The 22,266-nt window shown below is 52.4% G+C and overlaps 2 protein-coding genes across 2 annotated transcripts; both read right to left on the bottom strand.

Annotated features, from left to right (window-relative positions):
• Positions 1–779: 779 nt before the first annotated feature.
• LOC127343644 (uncharacterized) lies at positions 780–19,529 on the bottom strand. Its single transcript, XM_051369807.2, has 6 exons — positions 18,668–19,529; positions 18,292–18,527; positions 17,662–18,201; positions 2,143–2,878; positions 1,746–1,981; positions 780–1,609 (listed from the first exon to the last, which is right to left on the bottom strand). Exons 1-6 carry the CDS (start codon positions 18,927–18,929, stop codon positions 953–955), a joined length of 2,667 nt encoding a protein of 888 aa, XP_051225767.1. The 5' UTR covers positions 18,930–19,529; the 3' UTR covers positions 780–952.
• Positions 19,530–19,693: 164 nt separating this feature from the next.
• On the bottom strand, positions 19,694–20,335 carry LOC139838112 (uncharacterized). The gene has a single exon (XM_071827464.1). It carries the CDS (start codon positions 20,333–20,335, stop codon positions 19,694–19,696), a length of 642 nt encoding a protein of 213 aa, XP_071683565.1.
• Positions 20,336–22,266: the final 1,931 nt, after the last annotated feature.

The raw sequence follows: 22,266 nt of genomic DNA, 5'->3' as shown, positions 1-22,266 counted from the left end.
GCCACCAAAGCCAAGTCCAGGCAGCATGCAAGCACTTCTCCCCTAGGAGGCAACATGGCCAACCCAAAACTCTAGGCGATGCCAACCTTACCCTATAGAGGCCGTGCTGCGGCAGAACTCAGCCACCTACCACAAAAGAATGTAGCTCCGACTCTAATGAAGAACTGCAAAGTAGAACCAGGCAAGACTGGCGCCGCGGAAGATCACCGAGCGGACCACCGCAGCTTCGACTTCATACCAACAAACAAGCCAAGGCAAACCTACGGACACGCCGGAGAAGAGCCAAATACCACAACCAAGGCCACGTCTCCGACATCGCTTCTCGCCAGCGTCGTTGCCACATAAGTCTGACTGACCAGCTTGGCCTTCCACTGGTCCTGCTTGCAGATGTCTGGCTCCAAAGACAAGGCCCACCTCGTGCACGGAATCCATTACCTTCGTCCCAACCATTTTCGCCATTCCTCAGGAACTTTGCAGGTTTCAGAATGACAGAACGAAAAGGATCATCTCAGCAAACTTCAACATAACCACAAAAATACCCATGCGCTCATCACTAGTCCATATGTGACACGCAACACACTATCAGAATCAGTAAATCGCGGATAAGTTGTGTGACTAAAACTCCACTATCTAGTAGATATTGGTTCCTTCCCCTCTAGCCCCCTGCATACCTACTTTCATAGCAGGAGAGTTCTAGGCCCAACACTCAGCATTCGATTTGTCTGTAAGTCAAGAAAGAAGAATTACCAGAATCAGGGAGCCTTGGTACCAAAAGAACATTGATCTGCTAAACACAAAAAAAGTAGAGCTAGAGGGATACACATAAATAGAGGTTTACCAGTCAAGGTTCTTCACATTACATCCCTACATAATAATATATTACGACACACAAATATTTTTGATACTATCAATCCATACGCTACTGAAACACTAAATGAAAATACAACTTCTTTCATAGCGTCGAGACCAACGCCTTGCTCTCAACAAGATGGGACCAAGCAACAGTGATCTTCAGCTCAGAGTCCCCAAGGCGACATACATCCTCAGATATATTGCACCCCTGGGCATCCATGGATACTACTGACTTCCGAGCCATAGCCCCACATCGCGATTTGGCTTCAATCACAACTTCAAGCTTTCCCCGCAATTTAACAGAGACAACATGCCTTGATAGATTAAGGTAACCCTTTGAACAACAAGTCATTGATCCATCTTGAAGCACAACTTGCCGAAATGAGGGGTCAGCAGCAATGTGTTGAGAGTCGGGCAACTTGCCTTTCCTCCAAGGTAGAGAGGAGCAAACAACTCGGCCGCCATACTCAAAAGGACTTGGTTTCCCTTCAGGAACACAGACACGGATGCCCACGATGGTTGCCTGGACTGAGGCTCCAAGTTGCTCTGCGCTTAACACCAATGTGCAATAGTTTCCTTCCAGAGGGGTATATAGAGTGCGTAGCCCTTGATAACTGCTGCTGTAGTGCCAGAGATGGCTCATCAACACGCTATCTTCAGACTTTGTTGTGCCCTTCACTTTCAGCTCGATTTCCACGTCAGCAGGTTCCGCAGTCACAATTGCACGAGATGGACCAGTCAAGTGCAAAAATGGATCCTGCATTTTCCGTTGATTATTCAGTTTTGCATTATTTCTACTTCTTGACTATTGTTTAGTGCTTGATATGTGTTCTTAACTACATGCTTTTCCTAATCAGGAAACAGAAAATAGAAGAAAAAAATACTATACAAACCTGTGGAGTGAGTATTTGGCAGTTATTCCTCTGACGGGAGAAGAGAATGTTTCGATTTCGATCCACTGTGTCTCGTGCAGCAACTATGCCGTACACCCGCAGCGGCCAGTTCAAGCCAGAATCATTTTCTATATTTGTGACTTTCATGGAGTATATCTGCAGAGTGTTATCGACCAAAGCACCACGTGGGCTGTGTCCCAGTGTACTGTGTGTAAAGTGCATCGGACTCAATGATGCTGCAGCCACCAATCAAAAAGGAAGACTGTTTAGAGAATTCATTTGGCTGGTACGAGGAGTAATAAAGTAAATACCTTCCCTTATTAAGGAATGAAGGAATGATACCAAATGCAGTAGGAAACAATGAGCAGATAAGTAGGGCGAGCGAATGGTTACTCACTCGTCTGTGTGAAGGTGCCACAAAATATGGACCAATTGTATACCCAGCCCTGGCGGTAGTACTCAAAGTACTCCTGCTCAGTCTGAGGCACATCGCAATCTTCCTCTTCCCCTCCCATCTCCTTGGCTTCCTCTATCTCAAATTTAATGTTTGTGGAAGAGGAAATGCTCGGTGACACCTGGTCCTTCCCCTTGGCTGCCTCCACATTCTCCATGGAGATTACGGGTGGCTCTAGTTCATCCAATTTGATTTTGGTGATGTTGTCCCTGAACAACTCGGAAAACGATTGGGATTCCCCCTTGTAACTAAGAAGCCCCATCTGATCCAACTGGGTGCAGAGCTGGTGCAACCCATTGAAGATTGCATTCAAGCCGTATTTATAGTAGGTCCTAGGCGCCTGCCTATCAGTTGCTGAGTAACCCTTGTGCACTTTCTCCATCATCTGCAGCAAACTGGACACGTCGAAGTATATGTAATTCAAGTGCATCTGGACCTCACTAATGCTGAAGTCGCTAATCCTCAGCTTTGGCTCGGTTTTCAGCTTCATGACACTCTTGGAGATAAGATCGAGCAAGGAGTAGATCTTCGTGGCTGACCGAGTCACCGATGTTATCTTCCTCCTCTGGATCACCTTCGCAGTATGCTCGAACGCCTGACCATCATCCACACATTCCTCCCTCGAGATAAAACACCGCTTGTCTTGAATAAGCAGTGACCAAGCAACAGTCACCTCCACCTCATAGGGGCCAAGATGACTGTCGTTGCCTAATCGACGGTACCCCGGAGGAGGGATCCTCACGAGGGGGAGAAGAAGTGGGGGCCATAGGGCGGAGTGCTCTCGGGACGGTGGTACGCGAGTTACCCAGCTTCGGAACACCTGCACGATGACAGGGCCTACTGCTGCTTGTCTGGAATTATCTGGGCGCTTTCGCGTTGTTACAATGAGTTGTGGTCGTGCCTCTAGGGCTCCCGGGATCCGGCTTATAAAGGCGCACGGATCTAGGGTTTACACGGAGAGTCCTAGCCGGATTACAGATAGCCTAGCTACGGTACAATATCTTGCCGTGCACGTCACGGATCCGCCTTCCATACATGTCGCATCGATCCGGGTTCCTCATGGGCCTCCCCGGATCCGGGTCACTCCTAGGTCGGTGCGGATCCGGCCCGCTGATCCCGGGCTGGACTTCTTCCTTCATGATCAACAAGAATCGGGCCGCCCGATGGGCCACATGCCTCATCACCGTCTGTGGGCCACCCGGGCTTGCCGGATCTAGGCACCGCCGATGGTACACCCATGAAGTATACCCACAACAAGAGCCCCCGAGTTCTCCGAGTTTCGCTGCCAGCTCGCCATGCTTGTTTCTTAGGTTTCCGGCATCGTCGGCAACGCGGAGAAACTTGAAGAGCTCAAACTTTGCATTTTCTTCTTTTTCCAACTTATAGCCGGAAAATGCTCTCATCCTGCGGGACTTCATCCATCGACGTTCCAAAGAACATTTCCGGTTACTCCCGCTTGCGAACAAGAGCCAACTTATCTTCACGCAATCACCCGGAATCTTAAAAGACTCAAACGGTTCCGCCAATTTCGCGCCATTTTCGCGCGATTTGCGCGGTAACTTATCTCTAGCCATTTTTACCGCTAGGGTTTGGGACACGTGTCACGCATCCAACGGCGCGACGCTATGCTCCGACCACAGGATGCGGAACACGAATCTTATCCCCTCAGCCTATAAATATCAGCCGTCGACCCTTCTCACCCCATTCACCCCCTTTTCACCTCTCCTCCGAGCGCCGCCCGCGAGCCTCTTCTCCGCTCGCGCCGAACCTGCCGGAAAGTCGCCGGAGCATCGCCGGAGCAAGCCCTCCGCCGCAGTTGTTCTTCGTGTTCTTAACTCCGGCGAACCACCGCGCGGAAAACTTCGCCGCCGGCAACCCCGACCACCGCACGCGCCATTACGGTAAATCCTCGAGCTCAAACTTCGCGCCGTAGTTGGTAGGGATGAACTTGGGGAAGACGAATTGAGATCCGACTAAGGAAAGTTTCCGCCAACCTTTTTTCTTCTTCTTCGTATGTCTTCGACGACTCCGCCTCCGAGCTCGGAACCGATCATGGCGACGCCCCTTTCCTCCGCCCTCCTCCCTTTGTTCCCATCAGCCGGATCCTACAAAGGATTCCGGCAAGGAGATCGAGGGGACCTCCGCTCACCCGGAGAAAACCTCCGAGGCGGGCCACCTGAGCAGCAAACGTAAGAGGCTGCCAAGAAATCAAAAGCTCGAAGCGCGACTCCGAAGCTAAGGGGAAGTGGTGGCCCCGTACCACCACCGAGATGGAGTTAAAGAATCTCGAGTCGAGGGCTTCCCGCAACCCGGAAGCCGGAGAACAGCTCCAAATGAACCAGCTCCCGCTCCAAGGGACAACGAGATGGTGCCGACGAAGGCACCGGTGGAGCGCGGATTTTCGTTTCCGCCTTCGCATTTCTTCCAGAGATTCTCGAAGACATACGGACTCCAACCTCACAACATATCTCCAAACAGCGTGCTCGCCATCGCAACCACGTTGCTCTGCGAAGGCCACCTCCGGTAACCCCGCAGCTCTCTCTTCCAATACTACTTTTCTGTCAAGAAGGAGAAGATCCGCCAAACTTCCGAGTTGGCGACTTGCGGATCCGTCACCTTCATCATCCGCCCGGCCGCGTTTACCCCCCCACCGACCGCCACGAATCCGCGAGATACCGGTCCTGGGGCTTCTTCTATCTCGAAGGACGTCTCCGACCTCGCGAGCGACAAGAAGCTACCACCTTTCAAGAACCGCCCCGCCACCGAGCCTGCCTTGGACGCATCGCCCCACTTCTCCGACTCGCCTCACCGACCCCGTGTCAAGTGCGGATCTCAAGCTTACGAGGGCCGACGGGAAAAGACCTAACCCTCTCGTGGTTCACGAAACGGATCCACCCGCCGCAACATCGGGACCGCCTCGATGTTTGAATACACAGTGGCGCGACGATCCGATGCGCGCCACCAAGGATAACCTCTCCGCCGACGCCATCGACAAAAGGATCCGGTCCTCATCAAGATCCCACGTGAACTCCACGTTCACGTATGCAACAAAGACATCCACACGGAGGGATCCGAATCGCGTACGTCGTCTTGACTTTGGTTTATCGCTTTTCTTCAAACTTTTGGCTAAGTGTAACTTTGAACTAGCTCGAGGCGCTTGAGGAAAATGAGCTCGGAACTCTCCTCCGAATCCCATCCACCGGCCACACGGATCCGAAGCCACGTCGAGGCGGAAGCTCCCGAAGCTCCACGTCCCGCAAAGAGGAAGAAGCCAGCCCTTCCAGCCCTTACGCGAAACGCCCCGCGAAACTCTCAAAGATCGCGGCTACCCGGAAAGCCGAGGCGGAAAAGAAGCGCCTCGCCGATCAATACCAAGAACAAGGGGCAGCCTCGCCATCCAAAGACTTTTTCAAGCCTTCCGGTAAGCGTCTTCTTCCGAGACCCAAGTTCTGGTTAACACTTGCTCTTATATTTGTATGTTTTTCCCGAAGTTCCTAAGCCAGCCTCCCAAGGCCCCAAGGGTCATCAAGAAGAAGGCCAAACCATCTCCGGCTTCCTTCCCTATCACTCCCGAGGTGGAAGTTCCGCCTAAAGCTTCATCTCGCCAAGCCGGATCCGAAGGACATCATTGACCTTGATGACCTTCCGAAGACCCCGCCCACCATGGCGACTCCACCTGGGACCTCCTCTCCCATGCCTCCACCCGTATCAACTGAGTTCCGCTTTCGCGGGACCTACCGATGAGGAGCAAGAGCAAAAGGCCAAGCTCCTCCAAGTTACCAATGCGACCCGCGTCGGCCTCGAGCCAACTCCGTCCCTCCGAAAACTTACCCTCGCAGCGTCACGCGGAAGTTTCCGCCATGCCGAACAAGGTATGGGGGAAGCCGAGGAGGAAGTGGGTTATCTCGCGGAACCGGAGGATAGCTCAAGGATTTTTTCGCCAAGCACGTGGAAGTGCGGCAGTAATACTAGCCCCCAAGCATTGGGTGATATAATTTCGTGTAAAATGTATTAGCCGATGCTTTCTCAAAATGTACCGTTAGGCGGAAATTTGAAATCTTCGCCAAGTCTGAAATCTTCGCCACCCCCTGCATTTTAATATCCGACTAACTCTCTCGTCGCTTCTCACCCACGCGGAAATCGCACGAAGATTTGCGCATTCACGTGCCGGAGCAAATCAAGGAGATCGAGGACTTCGCGAACACGCGGAAAATAGCCAAAAGGCTATCCACCACTTGAGACCCGACTTCAAGGTACGAGATCCGATATTAACTTGTGCCGACAGCTTGTTCAGTGTGCATAACATGTTCAATTCTGCTTTCGTAAGAAACCGCCAAGCATTCCTCGCTTGATGAACTATCCGCCAAGGTCAAGGTGCTTGAGGCGGAGAACGAGTCCCTCCAAAACTTCATGAAAGAATCTTCAAGCAAAGAGACCGAGGCGAGGAAGGAGCTCTCCGAGAAGCATGCTCGTGAGAAGGCGGAACCGATCGACAAGCCGGAGAAAAGCCAAGGTCGCGCGCTCTCCCTAATTACCAAGAACAAAGCCCTCGAAGCGGAGGCGGAAGCCATTGACAAACTTATCTTCCGTAAGCATGTTTCCGCGTCGTTGCTCCGACCACCTTTGCATATTTTCTCCGACGGAACCGATCCTCTTTCTTCCGCAGCGAGCCTTGGCTTTGAATGGACAAAGGATTCAAATCGACGAGGACAGAGGCGTACGAAGAAGCGCGGAAATCAATTGATGCGCTGTTTGGAGCTTGTCGCGGAATCGCCACGGCTCGCGGCTAAAGAAGGCCAAAACCAAAGTGTCATCGACACGATGACCAAACTTATGCGACAGTGCCGAGTTTATGAAGGATCGGCAAAGTCTTCGCGCGCGGAGCCGCCTCCTTAGTCCTGGCCACCGCAAGGCTTTCTTCCCCTCACTCAACCTCGCGCAAGCCGCACGCGGAGCCCCCGAGAGTTCCGACATGAGCGCCTCCTCGCGGAAACCGAAGGCTATGAAGAGTCGTTTGTCGAGGCGAGTGGATCACTCGTTCGGTACAAGCAGCACAATCCGCCCGAAGGTTTTTCCGATGCGGAGGAGGAAGCGGGCGAGCTGTAGTATTATGGGGAAGGATCCGGTCCAAGAAATGAGCACTCCGAGAAAACTCGGAGACGACTCAAGCCGGATCTCGTGGCAAAGGACGACGGCTCCAGCCTACCAAAGAATCAAGAGGAGGACTCGAGTAGAGTTCCCGTTTGAAACATTGAAAAAGTTGCATCATTTTGGCCCTAAACGAGGGTTTGTAATAAGACTAAATTCTTAAGTAGCTAGGAACGAAACGATAATGCATGGGGCGGAAACACTTATCCCGCTATCCGTTAAATATTATGTGCATGTTTCGTTTTATGTCGGAAAGCAAGTGCTGATTTCGTTATTTTCCGACTTGCTCGCTTGACCTTCCACGAGCCGGAAAACCTTAGCCGAACGCTCGCCGCGACAAGCATTTAAGCCCAATGGCATCCGTCCATAACCGCGGAAACAAGCCCCTGTGCATAGGTGCCGAAATCGCTACTAGGAATCCACGAGTTCGCAATGTATAACAACTTAATCGTAAAACTTAAGCTCACGTCCTAAAGGACGATTTTGAAAATCACAACTTTCATACACGCCTAGGCGGAAATATCCAAACTGCGGTTTTAGTCGGAAAAAACATACACGATCTAAAATGAACAAGTAAAGGAGGTAAAGGACTCAAGGAGTGAACCAAAAGCTTTATTTCATTGATCATGTATAACTATTACGAGTTTAGAACTCGGAAAATATATGCTAAGTGTAGAAAGGACGTAGCCGTGCGATATTCCAAGGGCGATCTGTTTCATCGTAGATGTCATCCGATCCTCACGCTATGCGTTTCCTATGCTGCCAGCAGTGTCTATCCCTTAACTCGCGGAAATCAACAAGGTAGTACGACCCGTTATGAAGCACTTTGCTAACGACGAAGGGTCCTTCCCATGGAGATTGCAGCTTATGGTCTTTCACCTGTCGAAGGCGGAGGACCAGTGTCTCCTGCCATAAAGGAGCGTTTCCGAACTCGACGATCGTGATAACGTCGGAGCTTTGTCGATAGATGGCGGATCTCTCGATCTCGCTAAGTTCCGAGCTTCCTCGATCAGTCCACAGATAGTCATCTGCCTCGTCACTGCTTTCTTCATTGTAGGCGGAAACTCGCGGTGAATCGTGGATGATGTCGGAGGGAAGTACGGCTTCGGATCCGTATACCAGGAAAAAGGGGTAAACCCCGTTGATCTCGTTAGGGGTAGTTCGTAAACTCCACAGTAACGACCTCCAACTCATCACCCAAGCTCCGCCGCTTCGTCGCAGCCGGTCCTTCAAGGCGTGGTTTAATTCTCGATAATATTAGGCCGTTAGCCCTTTCAACTCGACTCATTGACCGTGGATGAGCCACAGATGCGAGGTCCGGCCGTATCCCCATTGTCTCACAATAATCCCTCAATTCTCCTTGAGCAAAGTTCGTGCCATTATCTCGTGATTATGTCGTGCGGGATGCCGAATCTCATCACGAGGTCAGCAGACGAATTTTAGTGCCGTAGCACCGTCGGCTTTTCTCACCGGCTTAGCCTCGATCCATTTGTCGAACTTGTCAACAGCGACCAGGAGGTACTCAAAACCGCCAGAGATGATCTTTTTAACTTACCAACCATATCGAGCCCCTGCACCGCAAATGGCCAGGTGATAGGTATGGTCTTCAGCTCTTGGCCGGAGCGTTTGGTTGAGTAGCGTAGTACCGACAACCTCGGCGGGTCTTGACTATTTTATCAACGTCTTCTTTAGTCAGAAGCCAATAGAAACCTAACCGAAAAGCTTTTGCAACGAGTGATCCGGGAGCGGCGTGATGCCCGCAATCCCCTGCGTGGATCTCTCTCGAGGATTTCAATGCCATCTTGATTGGAGACGCATTTAAGAAATACCCCGCCGCACTTCGTTTGTAGAGCTGTCCATCAACTATTGTGTAGGTTCTTGCTCGTCGATGATCTGTCGTGCGAGGACCTCGTCCTCCGGCAACTTCGATCGATGAGGTAGTCCAGGAAAGGTCGGGTCCAAGCCGGAATGATAGCCATCACTTCCCTAGCCGAGACACTTTGCCACCTCTCGGGTTTTCCGGTTAGCGCCTTAATCGAGGGTATCCGGAGATGCTCCAGAAAATGCCGGCGGAATTGGTTTCCTGCCGGATCCGAGCTTGGATAGCATGTCCGCCGCCGTGTTATCGTCTCTCCCGACGTACTTGACTTCGTATCCGAGGAAGCTCTTGGCAATCTCGTCAACTTCGTCTCGTAGGCCGCCATGACGGAATTTCGGCGTTCCTGTGTTCCGGCTACTTGTTGTGCCACCAGTGTCGGAATCTCCACAAGATATGATGTGCTTGATCCCAATTTCCTTAGCGATGCGCAGACCGTGCGGTAGAGCCTCATATTCCGCCATGTTGTTGGTAGCTTCGAAGTGGATCCGCAGAACATACCGCAATTCTTCTCCGGTAGGGGATTTCAGTGGTGACTCCGGCTCCCGAGCCTTGATGCCGCTTGGATCCGTCGAAGTGCATGACCCATGTTTCTCGGTTCCGGCTCCAGACTTGCATCCGAGCTTCGTCCAATCTGCAACGAAATCCGCCGAACTTGGGATTTTACCGCGATCCTTGGCTTGTAAGCGATGTCGAAGGCGGATAATTCGATGCCCCATTTAGCCGTACGTCCCGTTGCGTCGCCGTTGTTGAGAATTGTTGACAATGGAGCCTTGCTCACGATCACATCGGATGCTCTTGGAAATAATGCCTCGCCTTCCGCCGCCTAGGAACACGCCATAAGCTAGCTTCTCGAAAGTGAGGATATCTCTGTTTTGATTCCGTCGCACCTCGCCGATGTAGTAGACAGTCTCCGTACGTCATATTCATGACCTTCTTCCTTTCGCTCCACCACGATGACGAGGTCGACGACTTTGTTGGTAGCTGCCGATAAAGGAGCATTGGCTCGACTCTACCGGAGCTGCCAAGATAGGCGGGGAGGTGAGAATTTCCTTCAACTCCTCGAAGAGCCGCATCACCGCGTCGTCCTGCATAAATTTGTCTGCTTTCTTCTGCAGCCTTGTACAGAGGTAGTGCCTTCTCGCCAAGACGGCCGACAAACCATCGATTGCCGCAACACAACCGCTAGTCGTTGCACATCTTTGAGACAAGTTGGCCTTTTGATGCACAGGATTGCCTTGATCTTTTCCGGTTAACCTCAATGCCTCCGTGAGAGACTATGAAGCCAAGGAGTTTTCCTACTGGCACGCCAAAGACGCACTTCGCCGATTCAACATCATCTTGTACCCGGAGGTTGTCGAAGGTTTCGTGAGGTCGCCGATCAAGTCGGATCCTTTCCGGTCATGACCGCGATGTCGTCGACGTAAGCGTGCACGTTCCGGCCAATTTGGTCCTTCGTGCACCGCCGCATCGTACGCCGGTAGGTAGCACCGCATTTTTCAAACCAAAGGGCATAGTAACATAGCAGTAAGTACCGAACGGGGTAATGAATGAAGTCGCCTTTTGGTCGGATTCCTTCATCCGATCCGATGATACCCGGAATACGCATCAAGAAAACACGAAGTTCCGCCCCCGCCGTCGAATCAATGACTTGGTCAATGCGCGGCAAGGGGAACGGATCCTTCGGGCGTTGTTTGTTCAAGCCGCAGTAATCGATGCACATTCTTAGTATTTCAAAGGTTCTTTTTGGGTACAAGGACGGGGTTCGCGACCCAATCGGTGTGGATAACTTCCATTACAAAACCTCGCTTCTAATAACTTTGCTAGTTCCATCCCTATGGCGCGGCGCTTCTTATCTCCAAAGCGTCGCATAGCTTGCTTCACCGGTTTGGCCCCCGGATTTATGTTGAGGTAGTGCTCGGCGAGTTCCCTAGGTACTCCTGGACATGTCGAAGGTTGCCATGCGAAGATATCCATGTTAGCGCGTGAGGAACTCGACGAGCGCGCTTTCCTATTTGGGGTCCAAGTTGGCTCCGATCGAAACCTCGCTTGGAAGAGTCACCTGGAATGAGGTCATGCTTCTTGGTTTCTATCGCGGGCTTGAAGGAGGTTTTCTCGCTCGGAGATTTGCTTCTTGGTGGTCTCGCATCTCGCCGGATCCACCGCGGCTCTATAGCCTTTCGGCTCTTCTCCTGATATCACGGACTCATGCGAAGGCGGCTTCGCCTAACTCGCACTCATGAGCCTTTTTGTAGTCTCCTGATACGGTAATCATACCTTTAGGACCCTAATCTTGAGCTTGTTGTAGATGTAGCACGCTCTTGCGTGGAACTTGTGGTAGGTGGGCTCGCCAAGATGACGTGGTAGGAGCTCTTGAAGGGCACAACTTCAAACGTGATCTTCTCTTCGCGGAAATTATGAACATCGCCAAAAGCCACGGGAAGTGTGATGTCGCCGAGGGAATTCGCCTTCTTACCGGAACCACGCCATGAAACTCGGTGGTCTTTGTGTTTGAGCTGTTCCTTGGTGAGGTTCATCCGCTCTAGAGTCTCCAGTACATGATGTTCAAAGCTAGCTCCGCCATCCATGAGGCACTTGGAGAAGTCATACCCGTCTATGCGGGGACTTACAACCAAGGCGTAGCACTCCTTTGGCACAATTGCGGGATGATCCTTCCGATCAAATGTGCACGGAATTTCCGACCACCTGACGTATCGCGGCACAAATTTAACTATGGCGTTCAGATCCGGTAGCCGACTTGGAGGCGCGCATCGTTGGGGTCCCGAGGAAAGTGTGGTAAGCCCCCACGCTCTTTTTGTCGAATGGGTTGGATTTTCCGCGGATCCTGCCTTGGGATCCGGCGAGTTATCATCCTCATCCATCGCCTCTAACTATCATCCTCTTTGTCCTTGTTCTTGCCCTTGCCACCTTTTCCGCGAGGGCGGTGCTTCCGGCGCGCTTGTATCCGGCCTCCGGTCGTTCTTTAGATCATTGACCCACTTGCGGTTGCGGTTGGTATGAGTGGACTTCCCAGAATCGGATCCGGATGGGCCAGCAGGCATGTCTCTCGTACTCCTCATAGGTTTGCGGTGCGCGGGATCCGGCAGCCAGGTGACCTCGGAGGTATGCCGTCGACCCCTGCCGGCTCCGCCTCCGCGTCCGCGTCCTCTTCCGCCTCCTGGACCTCCGCGTTGAAACGCCATGGCGACCATCTCGGATCCGCCACTCTTCCGGTCATCGTGGTTCTTGCGCTTATGGTCGCCGCCGCCGTTGTCACGGTTCTTCTTTTGTTGGTGCAGGGATTGTCAGAAGTCGCGAGATCACCGCTGCGTCGTCATCGGCGGCGGTGTGGTCGCTAGCGATGGTGATCATGTCATCCAACGTCGCTTGATTTGCATTGACCATGCGGGTTAGCTTGTGTCGCGGAATCCTCCTCGCCGCAAGCCCCCAATGAAGGCGTGCATTGCGTGCGGTTGTCAACGTTCTCGCACTCGTTTCGCATGCCAACCATCGGGTGAGGAAGTTTCTCGATGTTTCGCCCTTCTTCCGGATGCAAGCCTCGTAGGTCGCTTGTTGTGGCAGGTCTCTTGTAGGTGCCCCGAAGTGTTTCTCAAAAGCATTCTTCGTGTCGAACCAAAGAAAGATGGAGTTCTTCTCGAGGTCACCGAGCCGTATCCGGCCGGACCTACAAGGTACAACTGGAGCATGCGGCGGCGATGTTAGGGGTTCCTCCGCGAAGGTTACAAAGCATTGTAGTAATCCTCGATCCGTATCCGGCCTTTCGGTGCCATCATAGTGCTTCGTATTTCCGGGTAGCTTGAGGTTCATCCTTGGCTTTGGTTCCTCTCGAATCATCCCGCCAAAGCACTTCGGGCCAATGTAGTCGGTTCTCAGATTAAGGCGGTCCCGCGCGTCGCGCGAGCCGTGGCGAGGAGACTTAGAGCGAGAGCGAGATCTCCGCCATTGCCTCCGCCTCCACCTCCGCCGCCACCGCTAGGTGGTGGGGAGGAGACCTACGAGGTGGGCGGTCCGACTTCTTGCTTCCGCCATCCGAATCTCCTCGGCCTTCCCGGTGCCGACTCCGGCTCCGTGGCTGCCTTCGCCTTGGCGCCGGCTGCCCGGTCGTTCCGGCGAGGCTCCGGTCACGGCTCCGACGAGGCTCGGTCCCGGCTCCTACGAGGTTCGGATCGCGGTTCCGGCGAGGCTGCGGACCGCGGTCTTCATTCCGACTCCTCCCGGGCTCGGGCTCATGAACATTGTTCCGATTCCGGCGAGGTTCCGGCGAGCGCTCCCCTGCTTCGTTTCTTGGCGCACGTTGTCGCGGATAACAAGCGCACCATGCCCTACGGGCCTGGTGTTTCCGGCTGGACTACGGCGGCGAGGGGGTCGCGGGTAACCCTTGGGTGGAGGTGAGGGGTTGCGGTATTTGTCTCTTCCGAGTACATCGCGTCCTTTCCCTTCCTTGGATCCGACGGAGGCGTACGTGACGGAACGGGGATCGGATTTGGGTGCTCCCTGGCCCTTCTTCGCGCTCCGACGATCCGGTGTGCGATTCATCGTCCTTCTGCGCGGTAGATACACGGCTATCCTGGATTGGATTCCAACCTGCTGCCAAGTATCTCGCTTTGCTCGTCACGCATTGTCAAGCGACAAGTGTGCGGAGATAGTTGATGTCAACTTCTTCGTCCTTCTTCTTCAGCAATTCCGCCGCTTTCGTATGTTGTCCTTGGGAGTTTCCGCCGTGGTGATCATGCGGCGTGTTGAAGGGTATTCTCGCGAGGCGGAATTGCTTCTCTAACAATTCGATCGGCCTCCGCCCGCGCATAGGTCATCTTTACCTCCCACTCAGCCCTCATGCTCTTGACTTGCTCGAGCGTGGCAAAGTAATCTCGCGGTCCTGTCTCTCGAAGTTTTCCGTCCGTGCCGCATGATCTGCCCTTCCTATCCTTAACGCAGCTTCGTGTCGGCGAGCCTCTTGGCCGTGGCCAGCATTTCCTTTCGCGGTCTCTAGGGCCTCCGGATCTGCGGCGTCGCCCGGGGTTATAGGTGTGTTAAGAATCGCTCGCGCGGCCACCTCTTCGCCGACAAGATTTCCTCCGAGGGAGAATCCCTTTGGGGTCGCACCGAGACATTGGAGATCCTTGATGGGATGGTTGGGGGTCGATTGGCCGACTTGGTCTCCTGGATCCGGTTGTCCCGCCGCTACCGTTGCGAGAACTCTTGGGCCGGGCGGAGTCGACTTCGGGCCGATCGCCATATCCGTACTCCCTTATCTTGCGAACGAAGTCATCGTATTCCGTGGACGGGGTGTCGCCGGAAATTGGGCTCGGATTGCCCAAGATCGACTCTTCAACCGGAGCTTCGCTTTCTCCGACAAGCCGAGCCCGATCCGGATCCGCGTTGTGCTCCGTGCCTCTACTGCTCAGACCAGCTCCGATCGCTTGAGGGGCGGTTCCGGCGGTGTGGGCCAAGAAGTGTACGAAGTGGCACCTCGCTTTTCTAACACCAGGAGACCCAGCGGATCTGCATTGGTCTTCCACCTTTGTTTCTGCTCGAGGCGGATTGGGTGGGCTTTGAAATTTCCGCATCCAAGGCGGAATCTTCCTTGGGAAGCTCCCGCATCTCGGATCGGACCTTCGCGACGGCGTCCGGCTCTGCGGCGGTCGCGTCATGCGTTACTTACCGCTGGGTTTCCGTCGGAATCGACGGTTTCCCGATGAAGATGTGAATGCCGCCAATTGGGACGATGGAGAGCTTGACGGGAGTTTGTCTGGCCGGAATCCAAAGACTCATCCGGAGGGACGATCGGCAGATTCCGGCGTAAAGGACGCGCCCCACGCCGATGGTGTCGTCGTAGCTTCCCATGGCGGAACCCTCCCGGTTGCCGGCCTCCGTACGCCACAGCCCCACGGTGGCGCCAACCGTCGTTGCCTAATCGACGGTACCCTCGAGGAGGGATCCTCACGAGGGGAGAAGAAGTGGGGGCCATAGGGCGGAGTGCTCTCGGGACGGTGGTACGCGAGTTACCCGGGGCCTTCTTCGAACACCCGCACGATGACGTGGCCTACCGCCGCTTGTCCGGAATTATCCGGGCGCTTTCGCGTTGTTACAATGAGTTGTGGTCGTGCCTCTAGGGCTCCGGGATCCGGCTTATAAAGGCGCACGGATCTAGGGTTTACACGGAGAGTCCTAGCCGGATTACGTATAGCCTAGCTACGGTACAATATCTTGCCGTGCACGTCACGGATCCGCCTTCCATACATGTCGCATCGATCCGGTTCCTCATGGGCCTCCCCGGATCCGGTCACTCCTAGGTCGGTGCGGATCCGGCCTCGCCGATCCTGGGCCGGACTTCTTCCTTCATGATCAACGAGAATCGCCGCCCGATGGGCCACATGCCTCATCACCGTCTCAGGCCACCCGGGCTTGCCGGATCTAGGCACCGTCGATGGTACACCCATGAAGTATACCCACAACAAGAGCTCCCCGAGTTCTCCGAGTTTCGCCAAATAGCTTCCGCCATGCTTGTTTCTTAGGTTTCCGGCATCGTCGCAACGCGAGAAACTTGAAGAGCTCAAACTTTGCATTTTCTTCTTTTTCCAACTTATAGCCGAAAATGCTCTCATCCTCGCGGGACTTCATCCATCGACGTTCCAAAGAACATTTCCGGTTACTCCCTCGCTTGCGAACAAGAGCCAACTTATCTTCACGCAATCACCCTAATCTTAAAAGACTCAAACGGTTCCGCCAATTCGCGCCATTTTCGCGCGATTTGCGCGGTAACTTATCTCTAGCCATTTTTACCGCTAGGGTTTGGGACACGTGTCACGCATCCAACGGCGCGACGCTATGCGTTCCGACCACAGATGCGGAACACGAATCTTATCCCCTCACTCTATAAATATCACCGTCGACCCCTTCTCACCCCATTCACCCCTTTTCACCTCTCCTCCGAGCGCCGCCCGCGAGCCTCTTCTCCGCCGCGCCGAACCCGCCGAAAGTCGCCGTGAGCATCGCCGGAGCAAGCCCTCCGCCGCAGTTGTTCTTCGTGTTCTTAACTCCGGCGAACCACCGCGCGGAAAAACTCGCCGCGCAACCCCGACCACCGCACGCGCCATTACGGTAAATCCTCGAGCTCAAACTTCGCGCCGTAGTTGGTAGGGATGAACTTGGGGAAGACGAATTGAGATCCGACTAAGGAAAGTTTCCGCCAACCTTTTTTTTTTTTCTTCAGATGTCTTCGACGACTCCGCCTCCGAGCTCGGAACCGATCATGGCGACGCCCTTTCCTCCGCCCCTCCTCCCTTTGTTCCCATCAGCCGGATCCTACAAAGGATTCCTGGCAAGGAGATCGAGGGGACCTCGCTCACCCGGAGAAAACCTCCGAGGCGGGCTGAGCAGCAAGAAACGTAAGAGGCTGCCAAGAAATCAAAAGCTCGGAAGCGCGACTCCGTTAAGGGGAAGTGGTGGCCCCGTACCACCACCGAGATGGAGTTAAAGAATCTCGAGTCGAGGGCTTCTCGCAACCCGGTCGGAGAACAGCTCCAAATGAACCAGCTCGGCTCCAAGGGACAACGAGATGGTGCCGACGAAGGCACCGGTGGAGCGCGGATTTTCGTTTCCGCCTTCGCATTTCTTCCAGAGATTCTCGAAGACATACGGACTCCAACCTCACAACATATCTCCAAACAGCGTGCTCGCCATCGCAACCACGTTGCTCTCTGCGAAGGCCACCTCCGGTAACCCCGCAGCTCTCTCTCTTCCAATACTACTTTTCGTCAAGAAGGAGAAGATCCGCCAAACTTCCGAGTTGGCGACTTGCGGATCCGTCACCTTCATCATCCGCCCGGCCGCGTTTACCCCCCCACCGACCGCCACGAATCCGCGAGATACCGGTCCTGGGGCTTCTTCTATCTCGAAGGACGTCTCCGACCCTCGCGAGCGACAAGAAGCTACCACCTTTCAAGAATCGCCCCGCCACCGAAGCTTCCGTCTTGGACGCATCGCCCCCACTTCTCCGACTCGCCACCGACCCGCGCCGTCAGCGTGATTCGCAAGCTTACGGAGGGGCTGACGGAAAAGACCTAACCCTCTCGTGGTTCACGAAACGGATCCAGCCGCTGCAACATCGGGACCGCCTGATGTTTGAATACACAGGGCGCGACGATCCGATGCGCGCCACCAAGGATAACCTCTCCGCCGACGCCATCGACAAAAGGATCCGGGTCCTCATCAAGATCCCACGTGAACTCCACGTTCACGTATGCAACAAAGACATCCACACGGAGGGATCCGGAACTGCGGTACGTCGTCTTGACTTTGGTTTATCGCTTTTCTTCAAACTTTTGGCTAAGTGGCAGCAATCTCGCGGTCCTGTCCCTCGAGATAAAACACCGCTTGTCTTGAATAAGCAGTGACCAAGCAACAGTCACCTCCACCTCATAGGGGCCAAGATGACAGATGCCCCGACTTGATTTGCATTCCTGGGCTGGGAAGAAGATATGGCCACTGTGTTTGGGCGAGCTGATGATAACTCCCAGCTCTCCGTTTAACTCCACTGAAACAGCATGCCTGGACAAATGAAGGTAACCCTGGGAACTGTTAGCCATCGACAGTTGATGTTGGAGTACAACCTTTTTTCCTCCAACTTGAGGTTTAACAGACCCCTTGGCAACGCAACTAACTTTACCACCATGTCTAAAAGGCCATGCCCTCTTCCTCCAATTAATAACACGGACAGATACTACAGTTGCCTGGACCGTGTTTTCTAACTTGGCACACTGTAACATGATTTTGCAGTTGGTATTGCTCAACAGAGTGCTCTCACTACCGCCGCTGTAGATGAAGGTCTGACGCATCAGCACTCTATCTTGTGATGACTTTGTGCTGCTGCCCTTTACTTTCAGTTCGATTTCGAAGTCGACAGGGTCTATGGCAACGATTGCACGAGACGGGCCAGTCAAATGCAAACTAGCCTCCTGCATTGATTGTCATCCCAACAATTATAAGAAAAAAAAACAAACAAATTAAGATGCAAGCAAAAGGAAGTAAAGAGAAACTGAGCGGACCTTTTCCTTGAGTATTTGGCAGTTATTCCTTGCACGGTGGAAGAGAACGTTGCGATTGCGATCCACAGAGTCACGGGCAACAATCGTGCCATACACATCCAGCGGCCAATTCGAACCGAGAGCTTCCTCCTTTATCTCTTCGAGTTTGACAGAGAATATCTGCAGGGTGGTGGCGACGGAAGCAGCATCACCCGGCGGTGTAGGAGTGTGCGTGAAGTGCATCGGACTCAATGACGCTGCAGCCAGCCACCGACCAAGAATGAAAACAGAATAAGATTTAGATCGGTCAGTAGTACAAGTAAAGTAAAACCCTTGGAGATGCAGCAGCAGAAGTAGTATGAAGGGAAGAAAAGCAGCCTAAAGGGAGAGTACTCACTCGTATCATCTTCTTCCCATGATCTGCTGAATAAATTGGACAACTTGGATAGAAAGGTGCCACAGCAGATATTAAAGAAGTCGTTAGTCTGCATCTTCTCCTCCATCATCTCCTGGGCAGGTTCCTTGAATTCTGTTGCATCAGTGCAAGTGGCGCTTTCGTCTCCCGTCTCCTCCAATTTTGCGGTCTCGGTGCAAGTGGCGCCCTCCTCTCCCTTCTCAACGGCGGCCGGAGTGCCATGGCTCCCCTCGGCAGGCTCCATGGATATTTTGCCTTTGTGGAGATTGACTGCGGCCACCAGTTTTATTCTTGTCAGGTTGTACCGCGTCTTGTTGATCAACTCGGAGATTCTTGTATCACAATCCAAGACGGAAGTGCAGATTTCCTTAATCCGCTCCAACTCGTTGGAGATCAAATCGATCACGAACTACAACAAGATCAACATCACCTGGGTGTCCGTCGCTGCGCCTTCCGTGTTCAGATATGGCGCTAGCCCCTCCGGCTCTTCTAGATCGGCGGTGGACTCGAGCTGCTCCCGGGCGCTGGCGTGCGGCGTCCCCGCGCCGCCCCGGTTTGATGCGCCCACTCCCCTTCGCCTCCCTCGCCGGCGCCGCAGCTGGGTTGCCGGCTGCACTGGATCGGTGTGCCGGGTTCCTCTCCCTCTCTGCGAGATCTGCCACATTCTTTGTCCTGGGCGCGCCTACCCTCAAGTTTCATGCTCGAGTCCCTTCCTTCACGATTTGCTCTTTCTCGTTATCCAGACAAATTCGCCAATTTCACTGCTATCCTGAATCCTGATGGGGCTACTACTTGCGGAAGTAATTCTCGGCCTCGCCGTTATCTCTTATTCCTTTGCACCTAGTTGAAAGAGAGTAGGAGGAAAGAGAGTATGAGGAAGAGGTGTTTGTTGGGAAGGCGTCTCAGCATCCCTCCTTTTTTTTGCGAATTAAAGGGCTTTATTGATTAATCGATAGGATTACAATCACTCTCTAGAGTGTGAGCAAGAAACCTCGGGTTATAATTAATCTAGAGGCATCTCCTCCTATCTGAACTAGCTTGCTTAGCACATAAATGAGCAGCGGTGTTTGCTTCCCGCCCAATAGCTAGAATGCTAAAACTAGTAAAAGCCCTACTAATCTCTCTTATCTCCTGGAGGATGGATCTCAGTTTAGACCTATTCTGATCATCGTCGTTGCACATTTGAACTGCCACTGATGAGTCACTTTCAATAACAACATTTGTATATCCCCTCTCCTGAGGGAGTCTTGCAGCTTCCCGTATGGCCAGCGCCTCCATCGATAACGCACTGTCTGCATGATCGAACCAAAGGGCTTGAGCCCTAATCAGGTTACCTTGATGATCGCGCACCACCAATCCAGTGCCTCCTGACATCGACTGGTCGTAGAAGCTGGCATCCGTATTTATTTTGATAACTCCATCATCTGGTGGTGTCCAGTGAGCCTTTTGTTTCAGAACCTTCTTCAACTTTTCCCGTCCAACATGTGCAAGGTCGAGGGTGGTTTGCAGTACCCACCGAACCGAGTCCATGACACTGCGCCCTCCATCACCATGCCTCCTGGCATTTCTTTCTTGCCACACTGACCAGCAGCCACATAGAATCATGGCCGTATGTGACTCTGTCATTGTCTTGCTATCAACCATGTCCATAGCCCAAGAATCTGGGTGAAAATTTGGCAGTTTAACATACGTCGTATTTTTTAATTCATCCCAGAAGATCTTTCAAGTGCAGCCGAAGAGACCATGCATAATTGTCTCCTCTTGTTTGCCACATGACTCACAAAAAGCAAACTTCTCCATATGCCTGGATTTAAGAACCTGTCTCACTGGGATATAACCTTTAGTCACTCTCCACCAGAATGATCGAATTTTGGGTGGCACCGGAAGTTTCCAAAGCCTTTTCCAACATAATTTTGCTTCAGAACTTGCCGGTTGTGTGGCGTACTGAGCTGAGGACAATAGCCTATAAGCAGACCGAACTGAAAAAATTCCGTTCTCCTCTTGTGTCCATCCCCATTCGTCTTCTGCAAATCTCCCTAGAGGTATCTGACGAACCGCTCGTCTATCTGTCTCGATTAGATTCGCCTCCAACTTCTCCTCGGGCCAGCTCATTTGTTCATTATCGATTAGTTCACCAACCGTTGTTGCTTTAGCCTCAATAGGCTTACATAATGGTCGACCATTACTGTTAGCTGGTATCCAAGGATCATCAAAGATACGTATTGTACTACCATCACCAACACGTTTATCAGACCCTTACTCAAAGCATCTCTTCCATATAGGATGGCACGCCACACATGTGAAGAGTTTCTTTTCTTTTTTGCACACATGAAATCAGAGCCATGATAATATTTACCTCGTAGCACTCTAGCACACAACGAGTCAGGCTTTGTCGTTAGTCGCCATCCTTGCTTTGCTAACATAGCCTGATTGAATAACTGAAAATCTCGAAAGCCCATCCCTCCATCTGATTTTGGGATAGCTATATCAGACCACTTTTTCCAGTGAATCTTTTGCTTCTTTTCATATCCTCCCCACCAGAATCTAGCAATAATACTAGTAATCTTCTTGCACATCTTCTTAGAGAGACGAAAACAACTCATTGAGTAAGTAGGTATAGCTTGGCATATAGCTTTGACCAATACCTCTCTAGCAGCTCCGCTCAATTTCCTTGTCGCCAGACCATTCACCAGCTTTTTAATCCTTGCAACAAAAATGCTCAAATTGATCATCCATAGACCGACCTAGAGCCGTAGGCAACCCCAAATACCTCTCTACTAGAGCCTCTGCTTCAATCCCGGATAGCTCGTGAACTTCATTCTTCATCTCCTCAGTACAATTGGCGCTAAAAAAGACTGCTGATTTGGCACGGTTGATAAGCTGACCCGATCCAATTCTGTATGTTTCAAGTATAGAGTGTAGTCTAGATGCTCCCCTAGCAGAAGCTTGCGCAAAAACAAGGCAGTCATCCGCAAACAATAGATGTGAGAGCCATGGAGCATGGATCCCCACTCGAATACCACGTGACAAGAATTGCGGTCCTGAGAATTTAAGAAGGCAGCTGAGACCTTCTCCACAAATAAGAAACAAGTAGGGAGAGATTGGGTCACCCTGCCTAATACCCCTGGTGGGTTTAAAGTACTCAGAAAACTCTCCATTCACCCTCACCGAAAAAGATACCGTTTGGACACATTTCATCACCAATTCAACCCATCTTCCAAAAAACCTAACTTCGCCATTATAGCTCTTAAGTAGATCCACTCTATCCGATCATAAGCCTTTGCCATGTCAAGCTTAATGGCACAAGCACCACTCTTCCCCTTTTTCTTTTTCAAATAGTGAATGCTTTCAAAGGCCGTAATGACATTGTCAGTTATTAAGCGGCCAGGGTCAAACGCACTCTGCTCCTCAGATATGATTTCCTCCAAAACAGGCCTCAGCCTAAGTGCTAGCACTTTTGATGCTATTTTGTAGAGGACATTACACAATGCAATCGGTCTATACTAAGACAGATCTTGCGGCTGCTTGATTTTTGGAATTAAAACCAGCACTGTGCGATTTACAATCTCTGGCATATCACC

This window comes from Lolium perenne, chromosome 3 (assembly GCF_019359855.2).
Source record: "Lolium perenne isolate Kyuss_39 chromosome 3, Kyuss_2.0, whole genome shotgun sequence".
Taxonomy (NCBI): Eukaryota; Viridiplantae; Streptophyta; class Magnoliopsida; order Poales; family Poaceae; genus Lolium; species Lolium perenne.
This window is presented reverse-complemented; position numbering and strand designations above follow the sequence as displayed.

Coding starts and splice junctions, on each gene's coding strand:
- LOC127343644 (XM_051369807.2), bottom strand. CDS start 18,929: ATGGAGCCTGCCGAGGGGAGCCATGGCACTCCGGCCGCCGTTGAGAAG. Junction 18,528..18,667: donor ATGGGAAGAAGATGATACGA/GTGAGTACTCTC, acceptor GGCTGGCTGCAG/CGTCATTGAGTCCGATGCAC. Junction 1,982..2,142: donor TGGCACCTTCACACAGACGA/GTGAGTAACCAT, acceptor TGGTGGCTGCAG/CATCATTGAGTCCGATGCAC.
- LOC139838112 (XM_071827464.1), bottom strand. CDS start 20,335: ATGGACATGGTTGATAGCAAGACAATGACAGAGTCACATACGGCCATG.